The 16,641-nt window shown below is 42.5% G+C and overlaps 1 protein-coding gene across 1 annotated transcript in view; it reads right to left on the bottom strand.

Moving 5' to 3' along the window:
• Window positions 1–6,627: 6,627 nt before the first annotated feature.
• LOC133000554 (plexin-A1-like) overlaps window positions 6,628–16,641 on the bottom strand; it is a 147,976-nt gene continuing 137,962 nt past the window's right edge. Inside the window, exons 23-31 of the mRNA XM_061070499.1 lie at window positions 14,397–14,543; window positions 13,847–14,006; window positions 13,172–13,275; window positions 12,773–12,883; window positions 10,393–10,581; window positions 8,363–8,532; window positions 7,803–8,015; window positions 7,171–7,321; window positions 6,628–6,862 (exon numbers count right to left, since the gene is read on the bottom strand). Of these exons, the coding sequence (XP_060926482.1) occupies window positions 6,767–6,862; window positions 7,171–7,321; window positions 7,803–8,015; window positions 8,363–8,532; window positions 10,393–10,581; window positions 12,773–12,883; window positions 13,172–13,275; window positions 13,847–14,006; window positions 14,397–14,543 (1,341 nt within the window). The 3' untranslated portion in view covers window positions 6,628–6,766. The remainder of the gene's footprint in view (window positions 6,863–7,170; window positions 7,322–7,802; window positions 8,016–8,362; window positions 8,533–10,392; window positions 10,582–12,772; window positions 12,884–13,171; window positions 13,276–13,846; window positions 14,007–14,396; window positions 14,544–16,641) is intronic.

The following is a 16,641-nucleotide window of genomic DNA, read 5'->3' as shown; positions in this document are numbered from 1 at the left end:
ATTCTAATGGGACGTTATTGAAGAACTATGAGTTACAGTAATCTGCTGCTTGAAGTTTCTATCCAATTCATTACATCAATTTCAAGAATTTTAATAAAGAATAAAATAGGTAGAATGAAAAGTAACACTTAGATACAAATTTCTGTGTTGGAAAATAACCCACCTGCCTCTAAAATGACTTGACCTAATGTTAAAGTCAAGATTACAGTGACTGCAAAAACTAGGACCAGTTCTAATTAGGCTAGAAATTAAATGATATATAGCGTTTTAGACTGTATGGAAACGGGCCACTATGAATGAATAAAAATGTTTAATTAAATTGACTGATGTTTCTAATTTGGTGGAGAAAAGGACAGAGTTTCATCTCACATGCCACATGTATGTTGAGTGAGTTAAATATTGATGGAATCATTTCTCCTCCCACTCTTGATTTATTTTGTAGCATTACGACATGTGGACAAAAAGTCAGTTCTGTAGTTCACAATGTAAACGTCACCTCCTCGAGGTAATAACTGTGTCAATGAACATATGGAATCTGAGTTTTGCATGAAGTCACATTAGGACAGAAATAATCTCAACTCGTTGCTCATTTACATATTTGAATTCATTTGAAGTCGAGTTTTCATCCACGAGGCAAATTTAAGTCCAATATTTGGTCTCAACTCCGCAGGGTACTGTCGGGATAATTAGCTGACAAATGCTCGGCTTCCTGTTTGATGCTGAGCTGTGAGTTTACGATGAGAAGAAACCGTGTGGAAACTACAGTAAAGTTACATTCAGGCCTTAGAACCAAAACAATTAGCTAAATCTCTGGTTCCTTTAGTGAGGGTTGGATGTAACAAAGTACATTTACTTAGTTACTTTACTTAAGATCATATTACTTCCAAGTGCTAAAAACAGGTCAAGTTTCCTGAAGAAAGGATGACAGGTGAAACGTCTACAAGGAACTCAACCACGTCCAGTTGACCTGTTTTCTAGCACTTGGATATAAAATGACCTGGAAGACCAAGAATATTCACCGCCATCATAATACAAATACTTTCAGATACTTTTCACTTTTAGTTCAACTAATATATATATATATAACCAGAAAACTTCACCAAAGCGAAAGGACATGCGAAGCCACACAGCGGTTTGCCTCGAGACAGGAAGCAAAAACAAGTGTGAGTCCTCGCCTGTAGACACAGCTGGAGTGGATACCGATGAGACTCAACCACGATGATGTATTTACCTTTGCATTAGGGAATAGACTACACTCTGACTTTTATTACTTTAAGTCTATTTTAAAGCAAATAATTAATATATTTTACTTCTATTTCACTACTATCCACCATTGTCCTTTGATGTGAAGGACTCATTTCCCATGTTCATATCACAGTCAGACGTTTGATCCATTGTTAATATAAAAGTATTAATTAGACTGGATCTAACTTCAAATATCTGGTTCCAAGATGAGTTTTTTTTTAATTCATAAAAGGGTTTGAACAGCTAAACTAACCAAGCTTCATTCCCACCGTGCTGCCTTCAGGAGCGGTGCACGGTGTAACGGTGCATGTGTGTGGTGGGCTGAAGTTTGGCAGCACCTGCACATAACGCCCACTCCTGTCCTCACACGCACTCGCTGCTTTTTCCGTGCAGCCCAAGTTAAGAGCGGTGACAGTAATCCATCTCTAAGGTTCCCCCCACCCAACCAGTCACGGCTGTCACCTCCGCCTCACCAGGAGCATCTGAAACTCGACTCAACCGCTCACCGGATTTAGGGGCCCGAGCAGCCGAAGCCGCTGCCACTCGAGGAGCCCTGGTTCCGCCAGACTCTTGACGCAACGCACATTGACAGATGCCAAAGGATTCCTCAGCAAAAATAGAATTCCAATTTCACTGGGTTGAGCGTGAGATAAAACACAGAGCCCTCTTCAATTGTAACTAAAGGAGATTAAAGAGGTGGGGGGCAAATATAGATCACAGCTTTATTAACTATAGCAACAGAATTTTCCATGCAGGGAGAGTTGGAGGAGGGGGGGGGGGTGAAGAAACCAGCATCTTGTGCTCTGCGAGGAATTTATCATAATGTTCGCGCCACAAGATCATTTGCCTCTTGACAGGATCATTACGAGATTCAGTGCTCCCACGACCATTACGCAATTTCAGCGTTCCTCCTCGGATGGAATTTTAATTGAATTAGCCCGGCTGGTTACACATGGTGCAAACGATAACATTTTCTGTCTATCTGGGCTCATTGAACCTGCTTGAGGGGGAGAGAGAGGGAAGTGCTGACGGTTTCAGGCAGGCCATGAAAAAAGAAACCAGACAAGGTGGTTTTGGTTCATTCTAATACTCTTTTTTTCTCTCTCTGTCGCTCGCTGCTTCCTCCTTCAGCTAAAAATACGTGTCGATTCCATGAAAATGTGAGTGAGCCGGTAGACGTGCCACTGTTTTATGCACTCGGAGCCGCTCGTCCATGTAAGTGGGCATGTAAGCTGAGGGCAGTGCGAGCAGGATGTATGGTTGGGGGTAAACGTGTTCGTATTAACACCTCCAGAGGAACCAGCCCCCACCAGCCACTCAACCACATTCCCATAAGAATGATTAATGACGCCGGTCGAGTCGTGAAAGGCAGAGAGACGGAGGAGGGGAGCTGCCGGCTGACAAGAAGCAAAACACTTCACTGTGGACGTTTTCAAAACTAAGACTTTGGTATTAAATGGCTCGACTCATTAAGACGCTACGATCAATGTACATTTGAAAGAAACAGGTCGATAGAGCAGGTTATTCTAAAATAGTGATATGATTCAAACAAGCACATTAGAAAGGTTTGGATTGCACAACACAAAAGGGCTGGAGTTTGCAGACAGAACTCAAAAAGACAATTCAATGGAGAGAAGAGTTAGTACTTAAACAAGCAGGGGTGGATTGAGTGGTAAATACAGAGCTATCGTGACTAACACTAACATGAGCGTGTGTTTCCTGACACACGTCCCCACTCAGGAAGCTTCCTGTCACTAAAGAGGAGAATGGAGAGGAGAGATGCTGTGAGAGAAATGACGAATGCACCTTATTTATTGAAGCAATACAAATTGAGCCTCTCACAGACATATCAGTCAGTATCATTGTGTATGTTTGCTCACATGAAAACGTTTAGTTTATAGGATAAACTAGATTGGGACAAGTGTTTCCCTCCAACACGACGAGCAGTTATGAAAACACATTTAAATTCACTAGATCCAGATTTTTGAATAGATTTGCACACACTCAGAAAGACCAGTCCCATAAAGATGCCTGATACACACCATATTCATGTGTGTATCCATGTATATGGAATACTGTGCTTCTTCCATTCAAATTAGTCATAAAATAACAAAGTACAAGTCACATTTTATTTAGCAAAAAATGTTTAATCTCTCCTTGATGCGTGTTTATTTACAAGTAGTAAATCTGCAAAATAGGAAATAACAGAATATTTACACAATGAATGTTAACCTGCAAACTTGTGACAGTCGCTTCAAGTCTGAAGTCTGTAGTATTAAAATTCCTTTTGCCGACTCAGTCTGAAAGTCACTTGCTTTGCGTTTCCAAGGAGCCTATGCAACGTCCATGTTGGAAAAAAAAAAGACCAACCACCACGTTTCCAGAATTGGAGAACAGCAGGGGGGAAAAAAACTGAAAACAGAAAGATGCCAAGACTTTGCATTTGATTCCACCAGGGTTTGGAAAGGCATAAGTGTGACTTAGCATGTCTGAAGAGCTGAGAATTAAACATGAGATGCATGGCTGTGTGCTGACTGAGCTCAGACTGGAGGCAGAGCAGTGAACTCCACTTGTTAATTTGCTCGGATTTGACAGAAAAACAGCAAAAAACCTGCAACTCAGTGCGACTAAACCACCTCAATAACACTAGATACAAGTCAGTAATCACAATGGACAGAGAAGGGAAGCTTCTCTAAAGATGAGACCAAATTACCACCCACATGGAGCATGAACCTGAGAATGAACTGAGAATGTCTATAGAGTCGGACACATCACCAGTCGGACCCTGCGGCCTCAGTCAGTTGCTGCGAGTGGTGGATTTTTCTTCTCACTATACACTGAACTCATTCTAACAGCACTGCTGAGCTGTGGAGCAGCAGCCGTCCATTTCCCGTCCACGTGATACAATTAAAGCACCAAAGTGTGCACGTACAGCAAAAGGTCAGAAGGAAACAACATGTTTAAACTGTTTGTACAGCGAGCTGAGCTTATGTAGGTGGAGGTTTTGCAACACGTTCGGCTGAAAAATAGTCTTCTCCCTTAACCCGGGCAGAGTGGTCCCTCAAAACTGTTTCTTTTTTCATGATCAAGACCTGACGTATCCAGTTGAAGTCGGCTCATGTGTTTGCAGCTGCACAAAGTCACATCTCATATCTGACAGTAATTTGGGAGGTGTGCTCTCTATTCTCAGATGTATCAGGAGATTGTTTTTTTTTTCTTTCTTTCTGAGGAATCTGGCGTAAAGATGGACAGCGACAGCATTTCTGATCAGCATAAAATAACAGCCCTAAAATCTGATAGAAAAACAAGGTACAAGAGTTAAAGCAGCAAGTCACGTTTCCATCACAAAGACACACACGCTCATCTGATGCAACTATTTCATTTTGATCCTTGAGATCAGGAAATTAAACCTCGAGTTCGGTCAAGTACTTAAACTTTCAGGCAAACCAAAGGAGAATTTTGTCTTCTGTGTACCGTAAAATGTACAATTTACATGTGGAAAATAAAAACAAAACAAACAAAAACAATCTGATAACAAAAGAATGGCAAACAGCTTTTGTTCATCATGAAAAGTTTACAATTTACAAATGAAAACATCAACAAAAACAATTTACAGACCACAGTTTGGTTTTTTGCAAGCAGAAAAATAAAAATAATCAGAAAACATTATTTCTCACCACAAATGTAAAAACCATGACTTCAAGACTTCAAAAAAGAAAAAGAAAAAAAGAAACAAAGAAATCCTCTTAGGAGATCAGTAATAAAAAAAAGCTTAAGCCACACATGGCAATAGGCTAGTTCTGAAACAGGAGCTGCAGGCTAAGTGGAGGATTACTCATCCTCGTGTAGCTAATGAACGGAGGTGTCTCACCTCTGCATTGTTCCTCACCCCTCCCCTTATGGATAAAGAGCAATAATCCCTGTTTCAAATAGATAGGTCAGAGGTGGAGAGAGATGCTCACTAGACCTTTTCCCTGCCCCTTTATTTGGGTATTAACATTGAGAAAGTAAAAAAAAAATACAGAGGCTTTAGGCTAGAAAAAGCTTTTCCCACTTTGTTTCATCACTGAGCGGCTCCACTAAGCTCTGCCTGACCTCAGCCTGGCTCCTGCAAAGACGTAAACAGAATCTGAGAGCGCAGAGACCCGGCCTCACTCTCACGGGGCCGCGTCAGAAAATGAATGATCCTTCAAGAGATGGGAAACACAAACTCTGCACGGGTGGAATCCTCGCGGTTAGATCTGTCGGCCACGTCCTAAACGGGGCGAATGGGACTATTTCCTGTAGTGCAATGGAGCTACTTCATTGTTCAGTCACAACATTGTGAAGCACTGAACTGTCCCTTCTGCTCGACCCTTGAGGAGTAGAACCAGCCGTGGGACCAGACACTAACGCGATCACGATAAAGCAACAATCCTGCGAGTAAATGAGTAAATATGTGGTTTTCTGAAACCAGAAAGATTGCACCAATCGAATTAGAGCAAACAGCAACTTCATGTTTTTCACTGTGACACCATGAACCGTCCGAACTCGAGAAGAGCGACAACGCGCGTCGTATGCTTCCCGCTAATTTCATCAAGGATCTAAAAATGGGGTCATTACTCAAACAATTCTTTTCAGTCACTAGGCATGTTCATATTTAAAATCATACGGTAGCACATTCCATCTAACAAAATGTCTTTGCACTAAACAACATTCAAAGAAAACATGGCACAGTACAACTTTTTAGTTTCTTTTTCTTTTTTTGTCTACGTTCTTTTGTTTTGTACTTGAAATACCAAATCATGTTTCATTGATGTATTTTTATTGTTCGTTTTAAAATGAAAAGGAAAACAACAAAAATGTTTGCTCCCTAATCTGTCTTTAAAAACGTAGCTGTATTTATATATAATATCTATATAGTCTTCCTTTGTAACGTTTCTGTAAATTGTGCAAATTCAGCAGTAATACAAGTGGCGAGAGATCAGAGAGTGGGCAGTTGATTACATTTATACAAAAAACAAAAAACTAAATCTAACAATCTGTGACACCCGTTGGAGTCACATGACCTAGAGAGCCGCTCTCCATAGGCTCATCACTGATTGGTCCATCCTGCTCATGATAACGCCATATATGGAGTTCCTTTCCTGGCTTCCATTGTTTCTTTCCTGACCATCGCTTTGTCACCACAAAAGTCTTGAAATCAAAATCAAGCAAACCACAGACACCAACATCCACAATAATCAAATGCTGTCAGTTGACATGTTTCTCCACGTATGCATGTGTGAAAGTGTCCGGTGTCCCAGTCTCACCGTATGGGGCCGCACACAAACACACACATACACATGTAAGCGTACACAGGCCCGCCCATCTCTGCCGAACCCCCCCCAGGTTGCAGTATACTGCTTCAGTCCGTTTGCAGTTTGTCTGTATTGTTGGGGGCTGGAGTGTTTTTCGTTTTTCTGGGTGAGAGGAGCGAGGGAGAGAGACAGATGGAGACGAGGAGTGAAGAGGAGGAGAAGATGGAGGCGCTGGATGGTCCTCAGCTGCTCAGCGCCATTGTGTCGATGACCTGCTCCAGCTTGCTCCTCAGTCTCTGTCTCCTCGCCTGCTCGTCCCGCTCCAGAGCCGACAAGATCTGAGGGGAGAGGGGAAGAGGTCAGCGAACCTGACGTACATTCAATTTAAAATGCATCATGTAAAAGCTGGTATTGAATAATGGCAGAGTAAACACAAAGGTTGACTGCTAATAGAGGTCAGGAGCCTCAGTTATGATCCTGACCATATTTACAACATTCTATTCTCAACCTTGTGTTTCTGGAATAACCTCAACAGACCAAATGCATTTTCATCAACACCTGTCCAAATTGTAGGTATAGTGAAGGTAAGATGTGCAGAACAATGAAGGTTAAATAGAGAGCTGCTGTTTGATCGCTGATATCTCACCTCGTCCTTGTATTTGACGATGTAGGAGTAGATCTCATGAAGAGCAGACATGCTGTTGAACTGGTTGACATGCAGGCGCGACTGCTCTGCCAGGTAGGCGCTCATGTCCTGGTCGCTGATGGCTGGCATCCTCGAGATGTCAGAGTAGTACCTGGAGAAACCCCGTCAAAAGTTGAAATCATGACAATTTTTTCTTTAATAATAATTTTCCTTCTATATCTGAGAAAAGACAGCACACTGACGAAGCTTGGTCTATAGACGTATACTGTTAGCATAACGAATTGTACCATCTGCATAAAAATCTCCTTTGCTGTTATTTACTGAATCACATGACGAATGTCCAAATTAGGAGAGGGCCAAAGCTTGCACCTGGTGGAACACCATTTTTAATCTTGAAACATTAAAAACTCATTTGTGTAGCAATTAATCACTGGTCTCTAATAGAGAGGAAATCCTGAAACAATTTGAAGGATGATTTATCAAAACCTGCTTAGGCCTGATTATCGAGCATTAAATAAAGGTCTCAAAGACATATGCAAATCATTAAACAAGGCAATGTTTCATATTATCAAGAGCAGAAACTACGACATCTAAAAGCACGGTCAAAACAAGTCAAAAATTTGTTAATGTACCTTTCCACCCAGTTCTTGTAGTTGGGGATGTCTTTAGCGTAGAGCAGCTTGTTGGAAGGCGAGTCCTTCCCGAGTTTATGCTCTGATGTTGAACATGAGTCCATGAAGGTCTGAGCCACCACAGACAAGCAGGCGTCTGTGATGCTGTTCTTGTGGATGTCAAAGACGAACTGCGGGTTCTTGATCACATTCACCCAGAACCGCAGCGGAAGACTAGAGCGATGGAGGGAATAAGGTGAAACAGGAGGAAGAGTTGCAGTTAGAAGGACTTGACAAGCTATTAAGGTGCAGAGAGCAGAGCGATGAATGAAGCTGCATATACACACACTGGCTGAACAGAGGAGGCATCTGAGTGATAAAATGCCTGAGGAAGGGGAAATAAGAACACTGTACATTCTGCTGCACTGCCAGTGTGAAAGTGCTGCATATTCAATAACTTAGTTTTTTTTAACACTACAGCAACTTTTCTACAACACTAATGAGACACAAAGAAACTTCCAAATGCTCCAGATGATGCTCTTTCACACAGGGTGCACACAGACAAACACACAAACACTCACCAGTTGCTCTTCCAAGTGTGCCGCACATCAGAGTCTGATATGGAGTGTTTGTCTGCCTGCTCATCCAGGAAGTCAAACATGTACTTGATGGCGAGCGGCAGAGCGCTGCCTCGGTGTGCTGTGCTGAAGATGGTCTCGAACAGGTCATCCACGAACTTCTGGAGCGTACCCTGAACACGAGAAGCAACGCTGCATCAGTTTGTATGCAAAAACAATTTGAGTAGAGGGACATACCTTCACTTGTGAAACAACTTTTTGATTCACCAGATTCAGATTTTTATTGGGATCTTCACCAAATTGCACAAATAAAAATCAGTCCCCTAAACATGTCAACAGTTTTTTTTAATCAAGATTCATGAATCATTCTCTCAGAAGTGGCCTCATCACTCAAATTTAAAGGGTTATTCCTTGAGTCATGCCCCAACCTCCACACAAGTTTATGGAAATCAGTCGAGTACTTTCTGCAGAATCCTGATAACAATCAGACTAAAAAACACACCCTCTTTGGTCGGAGGTAATTAAAATAGAAATAAGTCTTTGACAGCTTCATATAACATCATATTTGAAATGTGAACATCCTTGTTAGTTTCACTTGAGTTACAGCAGCACTAAACAACTGGGGCTGCTGCACAGTGGTGTTTACTGGAGATGTGTGGCTGTAGGCGATGGCTGTCAGTGGCAGTGCTCTGCTTATAGAACTCCAACTGTCTGTGTTTGTGATGATGACGGGTGTTCTTTGCTGAGTTTAGGATGGAGCCCAATGAGAGTTCAGCCTCAGGCTCAGTGTTTTTCACCACATCATACTCTGGATTCGGAATGCTCTCTAACTCCTCTGAAGTTAAAATGATTTGATATTTTCCATTAGTGTTAAGGGGGCCGTCTTCTTCGTCTTCAAGCATTCAGGCCACCTTTCACAAAATCTTATTTAAACCAGCCAGAAGTTTAATCTGCAGTTTTGTATTTGTTCGCACAGCCGCAAATCAGCCTCCAAAATACACAAAGCTGTGGGAGCTGTAATAAATGAGAACAAACTGCAGCGCTCCAAGTTGCCCCCATTGTCTTCCTCTGGCGTGCATGTTAATCATTTCCCAATCGCGGCAGCACTGATGCCTCTTACCTCGCACTTTCCTACCTGGAGCTCCAACAATGAGAATTTGGAGCTAATGAGTGAAACACCGAGGCAGAGGAAGGAGCAGGGTGAGCTGTAGCACCAAGAGAGTTGAGGTTTGCAAATGAGAGCAAAAGCTTGACACTGTTAGAGAGCTGAGTAGATATTGTTTCTGTTCATTATGTTAATCTGGATAATGTGCATGTTTGTTTCTTGAGATGAGTGTGTCAGTGGAGTGGGGACAAAACACAAGTTTTAAGTTACAGTGGAATGATGAACTGTAAAGAGTGAGGAACAGTTGCCTAATGTCAATGGGCTCACACACTCCAGACATTTATTCCATTTCTCACATTATCTTTGGCTCACATTGGATATTTATTATTACTTGGACCCCACATGTGTAAATTTGAGAGAAAGTTAGTCTCACTTTTGAGAGAAAAAAGGGCATTTTCCTATATTGCCTCATTTCGCATTATTTATTTGTGTCCTTTTGATTTAGTGCCTAAGTAATATTTGTGGGGTGGAGCCAAAAACATAACAAAAAACGAATATGTCAATAATAGAACCATAAAGGCTCATTAACCTGAGTGCAGGTTAGACAGAGTGGTCTGGATGACATGGAGGAATTTGTCAAGTAATGATTACAGCATAAAAGCTTTGGGCCTAAAAGCCCTGAGGCCACCAACAGGGCCCAGTAACACCAACCCAACAACTCAATAGTCAAAGGTCAACCTCTTAATTAAGACACACACACACTGATTCCTGTGCATATGTTTGGCTTTGTGCAAAAGGTTATGAAACATATTAATGAGCTTCGAGACCACCACCAAACAAAGGTCAGAAGGGGCTGCTGGTGGCAGCGGGCAACATGACAAGGCTCTGGGCGGCATGGTGTGTGTGTGGAAACACAGCTTCTCCATACCTTGGTGGCCAGCAGTCTTGTCAGGTAGATCTCAGAGACCATCTTGCTCCCTCTGTCTCCTTCCCTCTGGTCCGAGTGGTCGTGGTTCTTGACCAGATGCCACAGTTTGGTGCCGCTCTCGAGGTCGGGGGTGATCATGGGGGTTCGGGAGCGCAAGCTGTCTGGACTGCTGGCCGTCCTCAGCATGCTCTCTGGAGGAGGATGAGACATGGGAGGAACGGTGAGCGGGAAGGGCCAAAAATAACAGTAAGAAAAAAAAAAAAAAACAGACACAGAGAGTAGAACAAGTGTTTCAACACAGTAGTTTGGATTTTTGAATTGAACCTTTGAGGGTTCACAGAGCAGGAGAGGAGCTCAGGATGCTGCTCTATGTTCTCCTCCTCGTCTACAAGTTCAGATGATAGTTTAACCAGGTGTTAGCGTCACTGTAACAGGGCTGAAGTTGCAGTGTGTCTGAACCCAGCTCCTGTGGTTGAGCATCCTCCACAAGGTGCTGCTTATATTGTCGAGGAGTAATTCATTCAGACTTAATCAGCATTTCAAGGGGAACCAGTTTAAGCAACGCAGGTGGCAAAACACATGAATAAAAAATCTGAGGCAGCTGCAACAGAGCTAAATCTCTGTGTGGAGATGAAAGCATTTCTGAAGGTGACAGCTTCTTCTTCTTGCATGTCACTCTCATTCCAGAATAAATTTGTCTGTCACTCTCTCTTCTCTGCCCTCCTTCCCCCCATCTCTCTTTGTTGGACAGTGATCCTGTATTTTGTGACATGGAGCATTACGCTTTCAGTTTGAATGCTTGTCAGTTGTGTGACAAAGCAGGAAAGGATTGAGAGGTTCACAATGTCAAGAGAGAATTTGGACCAGGGAAGTACAGAGTAAGTGTGATGAGGCTGTTAGTGAGTATTTATGTGTACACCATCATGAAACAAATCTATTACACCTGGCATTAACTTGTGCCTGTTGGCATATGGATAGTGTCTGTATCTTTCAGATTTTATAAAATCCTAGGGGGAGCATTTTAAGAGGACACTTTCGTTTAAAACATAAAGGTAAATCTTTTCTTCTTATCTGTTTGTAACCTCATAGTTGTGCCATGCTGTGCTGTGACAAACCATGGCCCCAGAGAGGAGCAGCATAGAATCAACTAGAATCCGAGTTTGAGATTAAAGTATCACCCAGAATGCATCATGTTCATGTGTCAAGGGGTAGAGCCAACCAGCTGCTTGGGACATAAAAGCACGCTACACCTTGGTTAAAGTGGGCGTTTTAGTTATCTCTTTCTGTTAATTTGCAAATGACATAGACAAACATGATACAACACAACAAGGAGCAGCTCCGGTTGTGCGATTTCTTGCTTGGATGCACACATCCATAATGATTTATTTATTAATTTCAAAAACTGCTTTCAGCATCAGGCTGAGGAAAGTGTTAATCACCCTGATTCTATATTTCTGAAAAAGTTCCGTACACTTGCCCCACATCCAACTTTTTCTTATCTTAAATTAAATCATGTTTTAGATTTCAATCTGTAAATGTAAACCTGACAAGCAGCTAGGTGCTAACTATGTAGTAAGAGTTTATTGTTATGACAGTAACTGACAGTAAATCAATATTACACTTTATAATAAGCCCTACGTAAATTATATTGTGTAAAAAATCTCATAAAATATTCATTCTAAGGTAGGAAAATAAAGCGAACTTATTTTTTCAAGGGGAAAAATAAGCGTCCTCTTCATTTCAATTGGTCATTGTTTGTTAGGAGGAGGTGTAAGACTTCAAATACTATACAACTACACAGTGTTAATCTACACAAAGCTTTTATGTGTTTTTGCATAATACTGTCTACATTACAAACTACATAGAATAACCAGGTAAAAAGGAGATCAGACAGACTGACTTAAAGAAAGAAATGAGATTAAAGGCTTATAGAAACCAGACAGTCAGCAAGGACAATACCAGCTCCTCGACTGTCATACTTCTGCTGACAGCTGTCGCACATGACATCGTCTTCATATGTATTATCACAAGAAAACGTTTTTGACTTCCCTCATATGGAAAAACTCTGTTCTATACAATGGGTGCAACATTCTTTTTATTTGAATAATTGTTATAAGTTTACACAAAGAAAAAATGGATCTAGCTAAGGATCTAGTTCAGAGATAACTCAGCATCAAACTGACATTTTTAAAATGTAGGAATCATTGTGCGATGCTGTTAAAATCATAGTTTAGTGGTTCTTCCTGGTTTCTGTACAGCAGCGTCACATTTTTTAAATAAAAAAAGACCAGTTATGCAGTTCAGCATTGTTCTGCCAACAGAGAATTAAGAAAAGACATGCAGACACACAACACACAGACACACACAGACACGCACACACAACTCCTCTCGTACCGTATCTGCTGAGGGACTTGGTGAATGTGGATGAGTTGGAGATGTTGTAGGCTGAGTTCTGTTTAGGCACCAGGGCAATAACCGATCCATCTGTCACCTAAAACAGGATTTAAAAAAATCTGTCAGCATTGCAGAGAACATCAACAGCAAGATTATATTTCAGAGACAAAAATTACCACTGTGCTCAGCTTTTTTACTTTTGCTACTTTTCTTAGATACTTAAAAGTGTGAATTATTTTAATGACATGCATCTTATTCGATAACTTTTAGTGTTTCACTTTCCACCTAAAACTGTGTCAACAATATGCAGCCACCTCAATGTGGAGTTGTTCCAGCATGACACAAAGCATCATGGGATTTATGTTGTGTCTGAGCCGTGAGTTACCTGGTAGTGAGCCAGGGTGTTGAGTCTCTTCCAGTCATTGTCGATCTTAGTGGTGACATCCTCGTCCTGAAGGATGATGCGAGCCATCCTGCCCTGCCGCCATTCTGTCACACGATAACACACAGAGGGGATACAGGTGAGAACCATTCACAGAACCAGGCCCTTACCATCGTCTTCTTGGTTTGTGTTTGTTTGTAACTGTGTGCTATATCCTGCCCTGTTTGTGTTTGTGTTTATTGTCTTTGTAAATGCATTTTAAACTATGATACAAAAAAATAGATAGAATGAAAGAAGAAAGGTTGTGCATGTTTCTTAACTATGAGGGAATGAAGACAGACATGGGGATTGCATAGAGACTCTGGACACAATGGCCTCTTTTCAGCCACACCAATCAATCTACAGCTAAATAAGGACACAGATAGTTATGTTCAGTGACCTAATGCAATTTAAAATTAGTATAATTTGCATAATTTCATCATTAAAATGTATTTTTGAACAGAATCACCTCTCCTGTCTGAAGGGGCCCCTGCTGTTTAAGAGAGCCCTTGAAACAATTCCCTCTTTTACCCCCTGTAGGAGTGCACCTGTGCTCTGTGACTTGGTGTGTACGTGTGTGTATATGTGTGTGTGTGTGTGTGTGCGTGCGTGTGTGTATGTAAGTTCCTCGCTTCTTACCCAGGTCCATGTCTGAAGCCTTCGGTCTCTGGGAGTACGGTGTTCCCTTGTACACAGCGTCCAGCAGCTTCTCTTTCACCTGCATCACTGTGTCACAGTTCAGACTCTTCACCGTCACCTCTGGAGCATTTTCATTCTCTGGGTTCACACAGTGCAGCGTCTACAGAGGTAGAGGTCAAAAGCCAGAGTTCATATTTAGAGCAGGAGGTCAGCACAGACTGGATACATTAACTATTGATGATATCTGACCTGCGAAAACCACACGTCACACAGTTTACGATCGATATTTAACTGCAGAGGAGTACACACTGAGCTGTTCATTATCATTCTTATTATTATTATTATAAAAGCATTTGATCAGAACCAGAGGTGGTGTTGGTTATATGCTTGTATTATGTTGAGGTCATGAAGCTCAGAGGATGTTTTGTGGAGTAGCAGACAATCAGTGTTGCCAACAACTGCAAAACGGTCTTTGATTTAGATTACTCTACACAAAGCACATGACCACATGATATGAACTGCATGCAACTGTCTGTGCGTGCATACTGACCAAAGTCTTGTAGTCAATCTGCTGCCTGATGAGCTTGTCCTCGCTGAGGGAGTAGCGGGCCTCTCCTGTGATGGAGTCAATTGGTCCCTTTTCCATCTGCTGCTTCATGGCACAGTAAAGCATGAAGAGAGGCTCGCCGGCACACTCCTGCAAACAGAGGAGGAGGGGGAGAAAGACTGATTGTTAAAATACAAACTCCAAATGCAACTATGCAAGTTTACCAACAATAAAAAGTACACAACAGCAAAAGGTGCATATAGCTTTTAGTTTAGTTTATTTTTTTCTAATCTTCTTGATGCCAAATGCAGGCAGAGCGCTGAAGGACGAGGCCATGGCCTGTGTTGGCTAGAGTGCAGAAAATTGACAGGTGGTGACAGACACACACACACACACACACACACACACACACACACACACACACACACGCCTCTCCCCTGTGTCTCTACTTCTGGGAAAATAGCATTTATAACTCTTCGTGTGTGCGTCTATGTGCATGTGTGTGCATGTGTGTGTCTGTGTGTGCTTGCATGTGAAAGTCAGTGAGCAAAAGGGGAGAAATCAGAGAAAGTGTGAGTGTAAGTGAGTGGCAATTGATGGAGGAGTTAATAGAAGGTTAATGACTGAGGGGTGAAAAACGCTTGGAGAAGCACTTTGGTGCGTGAGACGTGTCAAACAGGCAACGAGCGCTGGGATGTTGGGCCCCCTGTCTCTTTCACTCCTTCCCGCTTTCTCTCACTCACTTGTTCTGCTGGCTTGACAACTCAGCACCGCCTGCTCATACATCAGCACTTTAAATGCATTATATTAGAGTTTTCTTTTTAAATGATCTTGGTCTCAAACGAACGCTGTTTACCCTATGATTCCCATTTTCTAACATTCAACTTTGTAGCCGGAGGACAGAGGGAGTGTATTGCGAGTGCTGCCCTCCGCCCCTCGGCTGCGAATGTTCATGCATAAACACATGTCAGTCATCTTGCTGAGCTGTCAGATGAACTCTGTGGGATAATCTAGCACTGCCTGCCTCCTATGGAGAAAACACAGCACAGAGGCAGATGTCCTGTCTATGTAGCAGCATACAAACCAGCACTGTATCTGCACTGCATCTCAGCGCGTCTGTCTCCTATAGTTCGTATCAGTGTGGAAAACCAAGACAGTGCAGCAGTGACCACCCACTTTTAGAATGTTTGTGGTTGCACAAGTAAATACATATTTCTACATTGACATTTAAGAAAATCTTTATAAAAAGAGTTTTAAGCCTGGAACCAACCAGGTTGATCAGCTATGAGAAGAACCCCTGACCATAAAACATTATATTTTGAGCAACATAAACATTTAAGGTACAACACTTTGTTTATAATTATTTGAAAAAATTAAGAAACTATGCATCCGATAAAATGTTCCTCATCTGTAAAATATGTGTATCAAAGGTCAGAGTATCAACCAAACCTGCAGCAGGGGGACTGAAGTCTCGGTATGTCGGGAGTAGGGATGGGTATCGTTTGGTTTTTATCCGATACCGGTTCCTAACCGATACTTTTAAAACGATACCGGTGCCTAAATGGTGCCTGAACCGATACTTTTTTCAAAAAAGTGCACAAAACGATGCTTGACTAAGAAAGGCTTTTTTTATTGCCAAATATATTAACTGTTTAAAGTAGATTATAAAAATAAATAAATACAAAACCCTTTTTAACTCAAAACTATGAATAACATACGAACTGTTAACAAAAGTTTACACTATACTTAAATAAATAAAAATAAATACAAAACACACACACTCTGACTCGTGACTCTGCCTTCCGTGCCTGAGCCAAATGAAGACTGAGGGTCGCTTTTCCATCACTCAGAGACCCCCGTGTCTCCGCGGCTGGGGCTGTCGCAGGCAGGCTTCGGCCCCCCGCCTTCGTCCCCCCAAAATGCGGTCGCTTTTATGAAACATTTCTCGGCGTGGTCTTCGTTCCTCCCGGTCCCGGAGCCCGGTCCCGGTCCCGGAGCCCGGTCCCGGAGCCCGGTCCCCGGTATCGGAGCCCGGTCGCGGCGCACCGCCACGGAGGAAATGCGCGGGGGAGAGGTCTCACGAGGAGATCCTCCCCCCCCCACACCTGCACGGGAGCCCTGACGCACGCGGGGTGCGGGCAGCGCGGGGACAAGAGTCTGTCCACCGGCCGCGGGGCCCGGCGGGAGCCGCCGCTTCCCGTGAAGGAAGGAGCGGAAGTGTGAGGAGGCGGGACGAGCGGAGACCTCA

The sequence above is a fragment of the Limanda limanda genome, chromosome 4, assembly GCF_963576545.1.
Source record: "Limanda limanda chromosome 4, fLimLim1.1, whole genome shotgun sequence".
Taxonomy (NCBI): domain Eukaryota; kingdom Metazoa; phylum Chordata; class Actinopteri; order Pleuronectiformes; family Pleuronectidae; genus Limanda; species Limanda limanda.
This window is presented reverse-complemented; position numbering and strand designations above follow the sequence as displayed.